Genomic DNA, 17,947 nt, shown 5'->3' on the forward strand with positions numbered 1-17,947 from the left:
TAGAGTCAAACATAAATGAATAAAAGTATGGAAGAATGGCGTAAGGAAAAGGAAAGAAAAACAAAAAGATAAAGAGATGCTTGTGGAATAAGGAATCACGCCACTTGGAGGGGAAGAAGGCTCAAAGATAAGTGGTGAAAAGTCGTCACTTGAAGTGCAAAAATACTCAAGATAAGACCCAATTTTTAAGAGACAAATGTCACTAAATACTCTTGCAAAGTTTCCTTTATATTTCAAAATTCAATGTGTGATTTACAAGAGGGAAGACACCCTATTTATAGAGATGAGTGCCTTAGAGAGGAAGAGAGGAAGGGTAGGGATGTAAATGACTACAAGCTTCTAGAAACTAGGTCAAAGGTGAGCACATGGGTGGCACATGGGTGGGTTTCTAGAAGCTAGGTTAAGGTGGGCTTTGGTACAATCCCAATTTAAACTAAGTACACCCTAATCTAGCTTATTCTTCTATTTGAACCCTCAAAGTGATCCCAATTTATTTACTTAAACTTGTCTTCGAAAAAGAAAAGAAGAAAGAACAACTGATATTCTGGTCCATGTCTAGTTCTTCTTTTGTTAAGGCTCTTTTGAGGTTTTGGGGTTCTTGTCTTGTATATTGAGATGACTGACCTAGGTGTGAAGTATCTGTGGTGTCCTTGGTCATCTGCTTGTCGAGTTGGGTTGTATTAATAATGATATGGATTGCAAGTATTATTTAGTAGTGATAATCCTTGTGCTTATTATGTGCATTATTGCTTCAAGAGAAGTTATTCTAGTTCATCACTTTTTTAAAAATTTGGCTTTTATTGTAAATGTTGTGTGTTCCACTAGTACACATCATGATAAGTTACAAGTTTTTGAATTAGATGAAGTAGCTCAATTATTAGAAATGGGTGAACTTAAAACTAGTAAAGGAAAAAAATCAAAATGACTCTTTAAAACAATTTGGTGATACTTGTTGTAGTTCACATTTTCATTTCATTTGTTGTTTGATGAAGCTATACAATTCATCTTGTTTAGTTCTCCAAAAAAATATTGTTAATGGGTCAACTTATTCTCAAAGGGGAGATTCTAATTATGTTTTTAATATTTTTTCTTTAATTGAATTCATATTTATTTTACACTTTATGGAAAAGATTTTGAGAATTACTAATTGTCTTTATCGTGCATTGTAGAAACAATTTCAAGACTTAAGAGATGAAGATTGGAAAAAATTGTTGAACAGTGTAATATTGTTTTATGAACAACATGACATTGGTATTCCTTATTTTGGTTCTACTTATGTTGCATGGCATGGTCGTTCTCTATATCAAAAAGATCATATAAATGTAAAACATCATTTCAAAGTGAATATATTTTTTTTTGTTTACATTGGATAAGCAACAGTAAGAATTAAATGACAGGTTTAGTGAGCAAACAACAAAACTTTTAACTCTAACTAATGCTTTAGTTTCTAAGAATACTTATAAAGAAGTGAACAAGAGAAGATCAATTTAAAATTTCAACTTCAACATTTTATTATCAATGTTGCTAACCATCCATATCCGAAGAATTTATCAACCATACTTGAATTGTGTTAATCTTTGGCAAGAATAGGTAAGTCAAGTACATTTTACTTGATTGATCACTTAATTTGTCTTTTTTGAACTCTTCATGTTTCTACAACTACGACAAAAAGATCATTTTTCTGCAATGAAGATTATCAAAACAAGATTTTGAAATAGAATGGAAGATGAATTTCTTGTTGACAACATGATTATTTACATTGAAAAAGAAATAGGTGAAAATTTTAGTTGTGATTCAATTATTAATGAATTCAAGAATTCGAAAGAAGGAACATTACTGTAGAAACAACTATTAATGACGGTTAAAAACTTAATGTTGTTTTAATCAATCATCTACCCTAAGGTGTTATATATGGTTACAAAATGTTTTGACCATGTTGTTTTAACATACTCCCATGCTTCTGAGTCTAGCGAATGTGGGTCATTGAAAAAATGTAACATTTGAAAATTGTTTCGATGAGTCAAGAAGTAATAAACACTAAATTTCAATTTCTCAGTGTATTGATTTTTAACCTGATCTTAACCTCTATCAATTCTAGCTCGCACAATGGTTAGTATCCACTGCATCACATGGTAACCTCACTCATAACTTACAAACTGCTTATTGCACTACAAGTAAAAATAAACGTTATTAGATCAATCAATGATATACATTGAAGTGATTGAACATGTTTACTTTAAATACCTCGAGGTTCATCCAAGGGAGATTTTGTGATCTTGCTTTTGGTCTACCACTCAATATGTTATATCCAGAATAAGCACTGCAAGAAAAAAAAAATCATGTTAGAACACCTAACATTGTGCCATGTAGAAGTAATAATCAATGTTAAATGAAATTATCTAACCAATCTACTATTTGTTTAAAATATTTAGGATTCTTCTTATGTAAGGAGAAAAACCATGCAACGGTATGATCTTGAACTTATATGATTAGTAGTTGTCAATGACGCCTACATCCAAAATTAGTTAGGCTCTCTTATTTCAATAGTTTAGTATAACTTATTTAATTGAAATGAACTTACTCGTGGATATACAGAGCAATATAAAAAAAAAATTTCCTCCCTTCATTAAGGTATTGGTGATATATGTTTGTGTTTTTGGTCTTTTGTTACACAATGAATGAGTTGAGGGTCTAAAAATGCATATGTATTTTGTTTCCCCTCATCCAAGCATAATCCATAAATATACCTAAATTTTAATAAACTATTAATAATATAATAAATAAGAAGTATAAAGGTTTTAATAGTTGAACTTACATCATCCATAATTGCACAACTGTTATGTTCAGCTCCTGATTGCTCGATGCAATCTCCAACAAATCATACATGTGTACATACAATGGTACATCATTGTCTCTGCTAAAAACATTGTCATCCCATTGAATCTTTGTGGGGTTGGTACCTATAGTCATAACAACTTCCACCAATACTACCACAAGATCATCAATGGACAATGTTTTCTTCTTTTCCACAAACAGTTTTGTCTTAGGTTCCTCGTACACATAAATAAATAAATAAATTAGTAAGAATATAACATATTTCATATGTAAGAATATTAGTGTGAAGATATACCATAAATACTGATATAGGTCTAACAAGATGTCTAGGTCAAACAATGAAGGTATGTAGTGCCTCTACTACAATTGTCACTTCTGATGTCGGCACATGAATTGCAACATTAGCATAAAGGACCTTGTACACCATGACGTTTATCAATGAGAAGGAAGAGACACATTGGCCAATTGAGCCAAAGTCACCCCCCGATGGCTCAATAGTTGAACAACTCTCTTTAGCGTTGACTATGCTAACAGGGGATAAGTCATGTTGTATCATAGCAGGTGGTTGTTGTGAGAGTCTTAAACCTTCCAACCGCTTCTCAAACTCCTTATCCATCCGCTTGTCAAACTCCTCCATTAAGCTTTCTTTGATCTCTTGAGTGACCTCATCCTTTATTTGTTTCCTTACATATACTCTTGGCTAGGTTCACTGGAGGAATGATCCTTGCATTGTGATGAGGCTCCAAAGTATGAGTGAATCCCCACACCGTATCCAACAACACGAACTCGTTCGGGGTGCTTCGGTCATCTGATAATAGCAGTAAGAATATCCTTTCGATCATGAGGATTAAAAGTCCCTTGTGTTGTTTCCTCAACAAGAGAATACTACAAAAAATAAAAACAATTTTTTATACTTAAACATACATTGAATTTAAAATAACAAAAACAAAACATTTTTCTTACATTTTGTTTTGTTGTTCATTGTGATTCCTCAGAAGTTCATGTTCTCGAACACTTTAGATGGGCATTATTCCATTCTCACGGCAGGGGATGGAGGATTGAAAAAATCTACCCTATTCCCAGTAGAAGAAAAATGTGCTTTAATATTTTCTTGAACCAACTTTAACTCTAACTTCATATGACCACCACGAGACAATAAGTGTGGGGTCTCATTATGTGCTTGGTTGGATGGTGCTTTCTTTCGAACACCCTGTCAACATTCAAAAGTTAATAATGTTGAATAAGATGCTTTGACGTCTCCAAATAAGATGTCTAGTAGATTTTAAGTTGTTAATTCACTTCTTGAAATAATCCAAGTTCATTTGATCTTTATCTCTTTTGAAAGAAGTGTTTTCTTAAAAGCTGAGAAATTTTTATTCAGTGGTTTTTCAAATCAACCAAGTGATAATCACGAGAGCTAGAAGATGATCCTCTGGATCTCTTCTTCTTCTGCAAAGATGCAATTGCTTCTTTTAATTTTCAAACTTGAAAAGAGAAATCAAATATGGAAGCTTGAAAAATATCATATATTGTGTTGTTCAATATTAGGTGATATAGATGTGCAACAAAATTTATGAGAAAGTACAGTTTTGAAAAGGGTATTAATGCATCGTTCAACAAATGTTACGAGAATTTGAAATTTTTAATCTGTGCTGGAAAATTGAATTGATTACCTAAGATAGAGATGAAAATTTAAAAAGCTGCAAAAAAAAAATATTTGAACAAGATCAAATCCGAACAAACCAATGTGCTTTAATTTGTACTCCCTGCCACGTAATTTTACGCCATAGATATTCAAGTGAGCTCGACAGAAAAACTACTCGACAGAAAAACTACTCAACATAAAACACATTAGCACAAAATAGAGTAATTTAAATTTGTTTAAAGTAAATTGCAGTTAATTGAAAAAAAGGTAAGTAATAAATATTACAATAAAATAATCAATTAATAACAATTTTAAACCAATTAATTTTATCTTAAGAAACATGTTCTAGGCTAATGATGCCTAACACATTTCTAAGATAGTTATATCTATCACGTGTAAGTGGTTTAGTAAACAAATCAGCTAACTGTTTCTCTGATCTAATGAATTTTATTTCACAATTGCCATTTAAAATATATTCACGAAGAAAATGATGTTTAATCTCAATATGCTTTGTGCGTGAATGCATGATTTGAGTTTTAGTCAAGTTTATAACATTAATATTATCACATAATAAAAGAATTTTATTTAAGATTATCCCAAAATCACTTAGTTGTTGTTTTAACCATAAAGTTTGTGCACAACAACTCCCTGCAACTGTGTACTTAACTTTTGTTGTTGACAAGCCACACATGCTTAGTTCTTGCAATGCCATGAGATTAAACTTGATCCAAGTATATAACATGTTCGACTTGTAAGTTTCCTGTCTATCTTACATCCTGCAAAGTCAAAGGCAAAATAGCCAAATAAATTTAAAGAAACATGACAAGGATACCAAAAACAAACTTCTTTAGTTCCTTTCAATTACTTCAGAATCCTTTTGGCAGCATTAAAATGTGACTCCTTTGGTGTTGATTGTAACTTTGAACATATGCATACAACAAACAAATTTTCTTGTCTACTTCCAGTAAGATACAATAGTGAACCTATCTATCCTCTATATTTGGTTTGATCAATTGGCTTTTCAGGCACATCTTGATCTAGATGACAACTTGTTGACATAGGAGTGCTTATAGCTTTGCATTTCTCTGTTTCAATTTTTCTCAACAAATCATTACAATACTTTGTTTGACATATAAAAATGTCATCCTTTGATTGTTTCACTTGAAGTCCTAAGAAATAGTTAACCTCATCCATCATAGAAATTTCAAATTCACTTTTCATAGCCTTCATAAAAGCTTCACACTAAGCTTCATTGGTTGAACCAAAAATGATATCATCTACATAAACTTATACCAAAATGATGTCATCTTTCTTTTTCTTAATAAAGAGTGTCTTGTTTGTCATGCATCTTTCATACCCTTGAGATATACAAAAGTTTCTTAGCCTTTCATACCATTGCATAGGTGTTTGCTTCAGTCCATACAAGGCTTTCTTGAGTTTGTACACATGATTTAGAAATTTATGATCCTCAAACCCATGTGGCTATGATACAAATATTCTTCATTATAACCATTGAAAAAGGCACATTTTACATCCATTTGGAATAATTTGTATCATAGCCACTCATACAAGCAAAAACTAACAGAAGTCTAACAACTTCCAACCTTGCTACAAGAGCATAAGTTTCATCATAATCAATACCTTCCTTATGGTTGTAACTCTTTGCAACAACCCTGCCTTGTTCCTAGTGATGACACCTAGTTCATCCATCTTGTTTCTGAAGACCCACTTTTTTCCAATTATATTCATATCATGTGTTCTTGGTATAAGAGATCACACTTCATTCCTAGTGAAGTAATTTAACTCATCTTACATAACTAGAAACTAGTTTTCATCTTGTTTCAGTCACATTGTTTGGCTCAACTTGAGAAACAAATGTCATTGCTTCACATAAATTATTGAGTGTATTTCTGGTTGATACACCCTTCTCAATATTTCCAATGAAATTATCCAGAATTAGATCCCTGGGAGTTCTCCATTCTCTAGGAAAATATGCATTAACAACTTATCCTTCAACTAAAATAGAATCAGTTGTTTCTATATAAATTGATTGATTTTTTTTGGAGTACAATTCTTAAATCATTTGATTAAATATCATCTTTAAGAGGCTTATGCATATAATTATTAGTCTCATAAAAAACATGTACAAATTCTTCAACAATTAAAAGCCTTTTATTATAAACTTTATATGCATATTCATTTTAAACATAACCAAGAAATATTCCTTCATCAGATTTTGCATCAATCTTACCAAGATTATCCTTACCATTATTCAAAACAAAGCATTTACAACCAAACACTCTAAGATGACTTATGACTTATATAATTCATATGGTGTTTTCTTTAAGATTGTCCTAATAAGAATTCTATTTAAAACATATGCAACAATGTTTACAACATCAACCCAAAAATACTTAGGAATATTATATTCATTTAACATGGTCCTAGCAAGTTATTTTAGAGACCTATTCTTCCTCTCAACTACCCCATTCTGTTGTGGGGTTCTAGGAGAAGAAAAACTGAGTAATTCCATATTTTTCACCAAACAAATTGAATCTTTACTTTTGAAATTCTTCCCCATGGCCACTTCTAATGGATTTAATACTGCATCAGTTTTCATTTTGTAAAACCTTAGCCAATTTCTTAAACACATCAAATATATCATTCTTAGAAGCAATGAATAATGACCAGGTAAATCTAAAGAAGTCATCTACAATAACCAAGGCATAATAGTTTCCACCCAAACTAGCAGTTCTAGATGGTCCCAATAAATATCTAAAGGCTTTATAGAATAAATAACATCTTTGAGTTTAAAAGAAGATCTAGTTTGTTTCCCTTTTTGGCATGCATCACAAATTCTATTATTTTCAAATTTTATCTTTGGTAAACCAGAAACTAGATCCTTAGATTTTAATCTTTTCAAGTGATCAATATAAATATGTGCAAGTCTCATATGCCACAATTAGGATTCATCATCTTTTGAAATAAGACACTCATTCATAGAAGTATTATGATGAATATTAAGGAGATAGATGTTCTTGAACTTTTTACCCGTGAAGATTGCCATACAAGTGTCTTCATTGTAGATTTTATAGTTTTTAGATTCAAACTTCACCTTGTATCCTTTGTCACAAGGTTGACTAATGTTGAGAAGATTGTGTTTCACACCTTGAACATATAGAACATCCTTGATGATTGTTGATAATTTAGTTCTTATATCTCTTCTTCCAAGAAATCTCCCATGGTTGTTGTCATCATAGGTAACATACCCTTTTGATTTTAACTTCAACATAGCAAACTGTGACATATCGTTTGTCATGTGTTTGGAACATCCATTATCAAGGTAGCACTAGTTTAATCCTATTTTTCCTTTTGTTTTCTACAAAACAAAATAAAAAAAATGGTAGCTTTAGTTTTTGGGTCCAGAGAAGTTACTACCTTTCCTTAAGATAGTTCTTGAGTCTACAAGTTCTAAAAGTATGACCCTTCTTCTTGAAGTAAAAACAAGATATAAAATACAAATTTTCATAGCTATTAAATGAAACATGTTTTATTTTTGCACGCACAAAGAAACTAGATAACTTTTTGACTTTATTCTTATCTTTAGAGTTATAACCCAAACCACTTTTATTAAACACTGCATTTTGAGATCCTAGAACAATTTCTATATTATCTCTACCCTGAACTCATATAAAGCGTTAAGTAGATATTAATTTTTTTTCTCCAAGGGTTTACAATTTTTACAATTCTTTTTCATTTTACTTGATTCAGCACATTTACAGGTTGCATGCAAACAAATTAGTTCAAGATTAACAAGCTTAGTTTGAGAATCATGCAAATCTTTTTATAATGATTTTACTTTTGATTCAAGAAAGTTATTTACACTTTTTAACTTGTTTCCTATAAAAGTAAGTCTATTAGCCTCCTCTTGTGTTTCATGAAATGTAAGTAGCAGTTGATCATAATCCTCAGAATCAGTAGAGCAAATACTTACTGAATCACTTTTGGATGCTCCATCTGCCATAAAACAAAGGTTCGGTTCTTCACTTTCTATAGAGGTATCACTGGATGAAGACATGTCATTATCTTCCCAAGATATGTATGCTTTCTTGCCCTTGCCTTTGTCTGCTATTCTACCTTGTGACTTATCCTTGTTCTAATAGCTTGGACAATCCACTTTAATATGTCTGGCTTACCACAACCAAAGCATGTGTAGTTAGCATAACTAGAATCATTAGGTTTAGAAGCATACATATTCTTGAATTGAGCCCTATCACGATTTTTTTCTAAACAATATACTAATTTATTTGTAAGTAAACTCAAAGATTCATCTTGATCTAAATCTTTTTCATCCTCACTCAGACCTTTCTTCTTTGTACTGGCTTTCAGGACAATGCTTTTAGCTTTATTTTCAAAACTATGTTGTTCATGCAGCCTATTAAGTTCCATCTCATGCTCTCTTAGCTTTCTAAACAAAGTTGTTGTAGACAATCTTGATAAGTCCTTGGATTCATTGATTGGTATAACGTTTGGTTGCCAACTTCTATCTAGACATTTCCTTGATGTTCAATTCCTCTTTATCAAAGACATTTCCAAGGCATGTCTAGTGGTTCACTATGTGTGTGCACCTTTTCTGCATCTCAACGATAGTTTCTCCTTGTTTCATTTTGAACAACTCATATTCCTGAATATGAGCATGTTTCCTTGCTTTTTTTTCACATCCTCGATGCCTTCATAAGTAACCTCGAGAATGTCCCACATTTCCTTGGCAGGGCTGCATTGAAAGACCTTGCAAAATTCATTCCGATTCAAAGCAGATGTAATAATGTTTTTAGCTCCAAGATCACATTGAGTTTTTTTACTTTCAGCTGTAGACCATTCGGACCATTTTTTTCAATATTTTCATCTTTAACAACATGCATATGAATAAAAAAACCATTTACCACAACATCCCAAATACCCCTATTAATAGATTCCTTAAAGATTTTCATTCTAACTTTTCAGAAAGAATAATTCGCACCACCAAACATAGGAAGTCTATTAATAGACTTTCCTCCAGCAAAAGGAACCTTAAACATAACAATTAAAAAAACTTGATTAATTTTCAAACCCTACCTCTTAATACCAATTGTTGAAATAAGGGAAAGCTAAGTTCAAAAAGGGGTGAATTGTTCTTTGAAGGTTTTTGAAAATATTTGGTTTACAACAAATCATAGAGATTGTTATGAAAAAACAATAGATAACTTCTATCAAAACCCACAATGTTTGAAAAAATGAATCTGTTTTAGTTAAAAACAACTTGTTAGAATTTTTAACAAACCTTTTAGTACGATCAAAAAGGTATCACACAAATCAAAGGTACAATTAAAGATTTGAAAATTTCAAGATTAAGTTCAATAGATTATTTTGTGAACTAATGGATTAATTTTGTGATAAAGAAATATTGAAATAAAATTCTAAATTTGTTTACAAAGAAAACAACAAGTTGAGTTTTTAGAAAACTTTTGAAACTAAAAATACTAAAATCATAATTTTATGTATCAACAATACATAAAGAAAATTCTTAAAGTTTAAGTAACAAATACTGTAACATCCCTATATTTTCCCAAATAAAAGAAAATAATTTGTATAAAATATTAAAATGAATATATAAACATAAGAAAAAAATGTCCAGAACTTTTTCTTAAAATGTTTCAAAACATATCTCGCTTCATAAGACTTTAAATATTTACAAAAAAAATTAAACAATTGTTCAAAAAAAAAAAAAATATTTCCATCATCCAGCTACTCACTGAGGAGCTTTATCACCTGTAACATCATCTGCTCCCGTGTAAATACACAATCATCACAGATAAATAAACAACACAAACAAATAATAGGGTAAGCTAGCTATATAAAACAAAATTCTATAAAATTTCAATTTGAAATTAATAAAACATAAATCATCAAGTCTCATACAAATTCTCAAATCATCAAGTGTCTATTAAAATTCAATATTCATCTTTCACATGTCAGACTTCCACTGACTCATATCACATAGACACTTGACTCTACTTCCAGAAGACTCGTGTATTGAAATTAGCATCCAGATACATGCACCTGTCATACTACTGTTGTGAAATCCACACAGCCATGCACATAATTATCTCAGTATCTCATCATCTCAACCACTCATGGGTTAAATCCATTTGATCTGCTCTGATCAGTTCTTTCAAACCTCAGACTCAGCCAAATGGACCTCTTTCGACTCTCACCAACTAAATAACTTCATCTATGTGATTCCATTATATCAGTAGAGTCATAATCGTCTCATTCACAGGATACTCACAAATCAATACACCTTAATAACAATCTCAATACTGTATTTCCTTTCCAGAAAATACTATGTCTTGATCTTACTTTCAGATCATTGCACACTTCATTTAACACATCAATACACCAAACAATCATAACATATAATTTAAACTTTCTATCAATCCAAATATATCTAAGAAGTTATTTAACAATAGTAATCCAAAATAAACTATGCAAAAATAATAATAATAGTAATGTTTATATGTGTATACATAACTGGATTGATCGAAAATATTTTAGTGTGAGCTAAATGACACCAAAGTGCATCCAGTACTTTTGGATTGATCGAAAATATTTTAGTTTGATCTAAATTACACCAGAGAGCACCCAGAAAATTTGGATTGAACGAAAATAGTTTAGTTTGATCTAAATTACACCAGAGAGCACACAAGAATTTTAGATTGATCGAAAATAGTTTAGTTTGATCTAAATTACTCCAGAGAGCACCCAGGAAATTTGGATTGAACGAAAATAGTTTAGTTTGATCTAAATTACACCAGAGAGCACCCAGGAAATTTGGATTGAACGAAAATAGTTTAGTTTGATCTAAATTACACCAGAGAGCACCCAAAATAACAAAGTCCCTGTTATAGCTGAAATTACTCTAAATCAACATCAAACAACCAATACTTAACAACATTATAATTGTATAACAGCAACCATATATCAAATTTCACATTCAAATCTCAGTCAATTTCTAATATACTTAAAACAAACAATCCTGGAAGAAAGTTTGAGACTGGTGACCACATCACCCTCACATCCAGATCTTCTAGCCTAATGTTCTATTGGAAATTAAGGCTAGCTCTTACCTGAAATTTAGTAGATATTCACTAAGAGCTCCAAAACCACCAAGAACTCAAAGGTAACTTAACCTGCATCACAGAGTCCTAATAAAAAATCTAACTATATCACTAGGACCCTGAGCTAACAAAGATTAACCCTGAAACTAAAAGGGTCACATGCATAGCAAGGACAAAACAACCTAACAAGTTCAAAATTTGACTCAAAGAGAAGAGCAAAAATGAACTTACTCTATCAGAGATTTTGATCGGGCTGTCTTGTAGCATTCACTGCAGGAGTCTGATGGTGGACTCTGATCGTTGAACTAATGAGCGAGAAAGTCATAATCTTAGAGAGAAGGGAGAGGAAAGGAAAAATAACTTTCTAGAGAGATGGTGATTCTTTTTAAAATGAAACCTGAATAACAGAATTTATATTTATATGATCTTTTAAATTTAATAATAAAATATTCAGGTGTCATTTTAATTTTACCACTTCTACTCTAAGACTAATTTTCTCAATCTTTACAAATACTAATTAAAAAAAACAATGAATTATTCCGTAAAAATAGTTGATTGAAAATTTTGCAGAACACAAATAAATTTGTTAGAGATTTCAAATCAGATTTGATTTACAAAAAAACATGTTATGAATTGTTATGAACCAAACTTTAGAGATATTGTATGTATTATTCACAGCAGATTCAAAGATTTCAAAATTACAATACAACACTACAACAATTAAACACAATCGATTCTCTTACAAAAACAAAAACAATTGCTTGAACTTATCAGTTAATCAGCAATAAAAACAAAAGTGCAGAGAGTAAGAGAAAAGAACTCAATAAATTTATACTGGTTCACTATTTTTAAAGAGTTACATCCAGTCTCACCTCACACCGAGGTGGATTTCACTAAGACAACACAATTTCTTTACAAGAAATTACAAACCTGTTCTTGAACACAACAAGAACATAAACTTTTCACTGCAACACCTTCTCACAACTGAGAAACTTACCAAGTAAACCTATCTTGGTCCCAGACTAATACAAAAATACAATAAAGTATAAAAAAAGAAAGAATTAACCTAAACAGTGAATCAAGAAACACAACTGAATCTTTTAATATCACCGCAACAATGAAATATATTTGGCTTCAAACAAGATGACGAGAGTTTTGCTCTAAGAAAAACCTCAAAGAGCTTTCGAAAAACGATTTCTCAGAAAAACTTGATTCTAAAAGCTCTTAATCTGAAGAAAAATCGAAAGTATGTATCTTAACCTTTTTCCAGAAACAATGCAGACCCTTCTAATAGAGAATTAACAAAAACAAATTTAATAGAAAGATGTAGTTAAGTAAATCAATCTATTAAAAACTTGAAGGTATCTGATGATTTCACTAAAAAAAAATATTTTGTATAAAACAAATTTCTCTTATATAAAAAGAATTCAAACTGAAAACATTTCTTATATAACACATTAAAACATGATTTTCAGTATATGAAACATATTTCATAAAAATCTAAAACGGTTACGTAATTCTATTCAATTGATGTAAAAATTTATAGATTGAAAAACTATAACTTTTCATAAATCTATTCAAAAATAAGTTAAAAAGCTTTTTAACTAGTTAAAAACATTGTTTTTTGATTCATCATCATCATCTCTTTAAAGTAAAAGATAAAATTAAAGACACAACTAAATTACCTAGACACCAAAGCATCTTCACCAAAACTTCATCAAACACCTTCACCAAGGCTTCATCAAACACCAATGTTGAATCATTTAGATGTTCAACAAGTTGTGTTTGACACGATGCATTATATGAAAAACTTTTACTGATTGTTTTAAAAACCAAATCATCATCTTAACACCACTAATCAAATAATGTTTGTGAAACAAATTTAAATTTAATTAAATCATAATTCAACTCTCACTTATAATTTTCCTATTTTCACAATTACTCATAAATCTAAAAGATAGAGAGAAAGGAATTTTGAAAAGATAGTCTAAAAGATAGAAAGATGTTTTAAAAAGATAATCTAAAGTCTGACTAGTTAACTTTTTTCTATTTATAAACTATTTACTTAAACAATAAAATATTTATACTTCATAAATTTTTATTCTTAAATAAGTTTCTAGGTCCCTACACCGATTCACAAAGAAAAATTCGTATATCTTAAAATAACACAATTAAATTTTAATTTTAAAATATATAATGAAAACAAAAACATTTTATTGAAATATTTCGTTTTAACTTTTTTTTATTAAAATCAGAATCTTACTTTAAATGGATTGAAATGTTATTTCATATTAATTATTTATATTTCTCCCAATTAGTTTTTATTCGGCATTTATTATATTTTAAAAATAACCTTTCTCTATTGATAATGGAAAAAATAATTAAAAACTAAAAACAATAATATCTACAATCTTGTTTGAAATAAATAAATATTTTTTTTAGTTATTGGTAACTCCTATTACAGTTTTTAATAAAAGAAAAGTTAAAATATTCAACAATAATGTTTATCCGAATACAATACAAGGCCCTATCCTCTAGTTGTCTCTATATATAAATATATAGATATTTAAATACATATGTACTAACTTTATTTCTATAAATTTATATATAATAATAGTACTTAAAAAGTCATAATAATTTTAGAAAAGTAATTGATCAGAAATTTAATATTTGTTCATGAGGGAGTTTATATTTTTATAAATGAAATTGTTATAAAGTAACATTTTTAATATTTTTAAATAACCTTTTTAACCTAATATTTATTTTTTTCACTAATTTTTCGGTAATTAATAAAATTATACTTTAATAATTTGTATATAATTAAAGATTATATTCAGACCAAAATACAGTATAATATAATTTAAAAAAATCCAGTTACTTTAGTTAATTTATTTTTTGAAGTGGCATGCGTAATTGTTAGTGATTATAAATACATGACAAAAAAATATGTTTTTGTAAATACCATTTTGAACCATTTATTTAATCAAATTTAAATTAACTTAAATAATAAAAATAAAACTAATTTATTAGCAAAATTAAATTAATTCATACATAAAATATCACAACCATCTAGTTCTTATCTCAAAAAAATAAACAGATATAAAATTAAGAAAACTATAAACATACGGTAATTTTTCTATTATACTAGAATTAATTTATATTTAAGCAGCTTAATATAATGATGCAATAATTATCTATTATAAGGAATTTTTTTTTCCAACAAATATGTATCACTGTCATCTTCTATTTCTGCAAAAAAATTATTTTATCATGTTTTAGTAATTAAGAAAAAAATTTCTCTCTATAATATATATATATATATATATATATATATATATATATATATATTAACATGAAAATAAACTCAGACCCGTTCAAAACGCTCAAGCTTCTTTCAATACATACTAACTTCTTGTTAAGGTCACTCACTCACTCAAGGAGTTCTCTCTCTGTGACGGGTTAGTCTCTCTTATCTCTGAATTTTTTCTTTACTCCTAGGGTTTCTTGATTCATGTGTTTTTTTTTAATTATTTTTCAACAGAATAATAATAATGATAAAAGTTGTCAATTGCCATAATAATTGTCTTCAATGTTTTATGATTATGATTAGTATAAATGGAAGCCTAATTAGCTATAATATATACTTGGTTTTTGGTGAAAAGGATTTCAAATTCACAAGCTCAAAACTTACTCTTACATGGAATTAGGCATTCATGAGAGATCCAAAACAAATTTCTTTGATTCCAATAAAGTGGTAGAAATGAGAGACATCCCAATATTATTGGATAGGACACCAATGACATGTTGGAACAGTGGATAGAGTTTAACCTAGAGGATTACTGCACAGGTTTGAACTGCAATCAATTTTATTTGCAGCTATTCAAACTGACCTCTTGGCGTTAGAGAGTCTCCCTGTGGAGGGTTACCCACCAAACGGGAAAGTGGTGCCAAGGGAATTTGAACCCACCCATGGAGAAGGTGGGAGTTTGTTCTAGATCTTTGACCTCTTATCCAATCTACTTTTGAGACCTAGTTCATTTTATTGATTGTATTAGTAGGTGAAAAAAAGGGTGTTTTAGATTTTCAATATCTTTGTACAAAGTTACTTGTGTATTTTTTGTTCATAATTTTTTTAAGTCAAATTTTATGGCATCCCTTGTTGGAGGTCCAGAATATCATTATGAGATTCATGTACCTGATCTGGTGACGAGGGTAGTTGGGGGTTAAAAGAATGTTTTGTTTTTGTTTTGTTTCTTGGCGGTTCTGAATAATTGTAGTTTTCCTATTTTTTTCTCTCAGCTTTTCTATTTTATTCCTTTTATGGATATACCATGTTCTGGAACTGCAACTGCGGCTGTATTTATCTATATTTCCTGCTATAAAGATCACAATGAAATTGGGATTTCAACATAAACCTTAGGATATACTAAATGAAATTGAGCATAGGGTGTGCTTCCAATAGATTTCACCAGCATAGCCCATGGTTAAATCTTTAGGACGTGTTAGTTCTTTACTTTTTGTTGTCAATGTTAGAGCCCATACTATCTTTACTTCATTGATGACTATTATTTTTTTTAAGTTCTATACCTGGTGCAGAAACAAAAGGAAACTTACAGTGTATCTTTTCAGTCTAAGTTTCCAGTAAAAGAAAAGGATGTCAAGTGGAGCAAGATACTGGTGTTACTCATGCAGACAGCCAATCAGGATTGCCGGGAGGGCCATTTGCCCTTACTGCAATGAAGGCTTCTTGCATGAACTTAATGACATGCGAGGAGTAGTGGAGCGAAGAGGTTCTGAATCAAGAACTGGGTTTAGATATGCTGTTGATAACTTCACGAGGCAGATAATGGGTGGTAGATACATAAATTTTGGTACTGGGATTAGGAGATCTGGTTCTAGCCAACCTCCTGAACGGACTTGGAGTGTGTTTATGTTTCCTAGTCAAGAGTCAAGTTCTGATCCAGAAGAATTCTCTTATCAACACATTACAAATTACCAGTTTGGTGCATCACAATCTTCAATTAATGCTTTGCCAACTATTAAGATCACACGTGAGCACCTCAACTTTGATTCACTGTGTCCTGTTTGTATAGAAAGATTTGAAGTGGGTTCTGAGGTCAGGAAGATGCCATGTGACCACATTTACCACTCAGACTGTATTATTCCATGGTTAGTTCGGCATAACTCGTGTCCTGTTTGCCGTAGTAAGCTTCCTCCTGAAAGACATTCTAGTTCTCGTGATCGTGGTACTCAAATTTGGGGCGGATGGAATGCCAGTGATAATAATAGTGACAATACTATCTCTAGGGGCAGGGAGAATAGACAACTGAACAATGGATGGAGAAACCTACTGTCATTTTTTACTTTTTGTAGCCATTCTGTTGTTCTAATTCAGATACTTAATCGTTTCTGCTGAGACTAGAGATACTACTCTTCTACAACTCTTTGACCAGAACACTGGCAGAAATTAACCAAGTTTCATTATGTCTCCTGGACAAAGGGTAATTGACTGTCAAATAATGCTTGTGATCTAAATAACATGAAGTATGTGCAGGCTGTGCTTTTAACTAATCCCATATAGATACTAGATCCTACAAGTATGTGAAAATGTTTGTAAATACAAATATTATTGGAAGCAATTTCCTTTTCGGATTTTCTGTAGCTTAGATGTTTTCAACGTTGGTGCAGCGGTAATTTGCAAGATCCTTTAAGGATGTGTTCGGGAGATGGCAGGTGAAGGAATCAAAGGGGAAGGAAAGGGGCTTAGCCTAAATACATATGAATTGTCCTCAATTATACCCTCCTTTGATATTCTTGTATTTTCTTGTCTTACCAACTTATGGGAACAAACATACCACGTAACAAAATTGTACATGCATGCAATGCAATGATAAACAGAAAAATGTAGGACCACAAGAATACACTTACCATGAGTTTAGATGAAACTTTTATATCATCTTTGAATGGAAATATGTTTAATTTTTCTTATATTACTGTAATCATCAATATTTGCATAGATTCTCTACTCTAACATTGATTAGTTAATTAGCAGAAAGAGAAACTTAGATAAGAAATCAGAAGTATTGTTAGGAGGGCAAAATGTGTTAACAGGGTCTGTCAAATCTCAAATACCCTGCTTATATTTTTCTCAGTCTGTCTTCGAGACTGAACCGAAAGAATATACCATCTTTTTCTTGTTTTCATTATACTTTCCTTCGTTTCTCTTTTACATGTTAAACCAGTTCTATCACTCTCTACACGTTTTTCATTGCAGCTTATTCCTATTCTGTTTTACAAACATTCACATTTG

General features: G+C 30.6%; 1 protein-coding gene and 1 pseudogene across 4 annotated transcripts; both read left to right on the forward strand.

Moving 5' to 3' along the window:
• The first annotated feature begins 243 nt into the window (after window positions 1-243).
• On the forward strand, window positions 244-1,842 carry LOC150027176 (uncharacterized; annotated as a pseudogene).
• A 13,158-nt stretch (window positions 1,843-15,000) lies between these two features.
• Window positions 15,001-17,494, forward strand: LOC137830961 (E3 ubiquitin-protein ligase RZF1). 4 transcript variants are annotated; one of them, XM_068638400.2, is made up of 3 exons: window positions 15,007-15,095; window positions 15,514-15,615; window positions 16,267-17,494. In XM_068638400.2, the coding sequence occupies exon 3, from the start codon at window positions 16,292-16,294 to the stop codon at window positions 17,051-17,053; it is 762 nt and encodes a 253-aa protein (XP_068494501.2). In that variant the 5' UTR covers window positions 15,007-15,095; window positions 15,514-15,615; window positions 16,267-16,291; the 3' UTR covers window positions 17,054-17,494. The 4 variants fall into 4 exon arrangements, with proteins under 4 accessions (XP_068494500.2, XP_068494501.2, XP_090159113.1 ...); XM_068638399.2 differs by lacking the exon at window positions 15,514-15,615 and having other exon boundaries at window positions 15,001-15,095; XM_090302987.1 differs by lacking the exon at window positions 15,514-15,615 and having other exon boundaries at window positions 16,217-17,494.
• The last annotated feature ends 453 nt before the right edge of the window (window positions 17,495-17,947 follow it).

This window comes from Phaseolus vulgaris, chromosome 6, assembly GCF_051622355.1.
Source record: "Phaseolus vulgaris cultivar YP4 chromosome 6, ASM5162235v1, whole genome shotgun sequence".
Taxonomy (NCBI): domain Eukaryota; kingdom Viridiplantae; phylum Streptophyta; class Magnoliopsida; order Fabales; family Fabaceae; genus Phaseolus; species Phaseolus vulgaris.

Bases quoted from the DNA above. Each gene is read 5' to 3' on its own strand.
- LOC137830961 (XM_068638399.2), top strand. From the start codon at position 16,292: ATGTCAAGTGGAGCAAGATACTGGTGTTACTCATGCAGACAGCCAATC.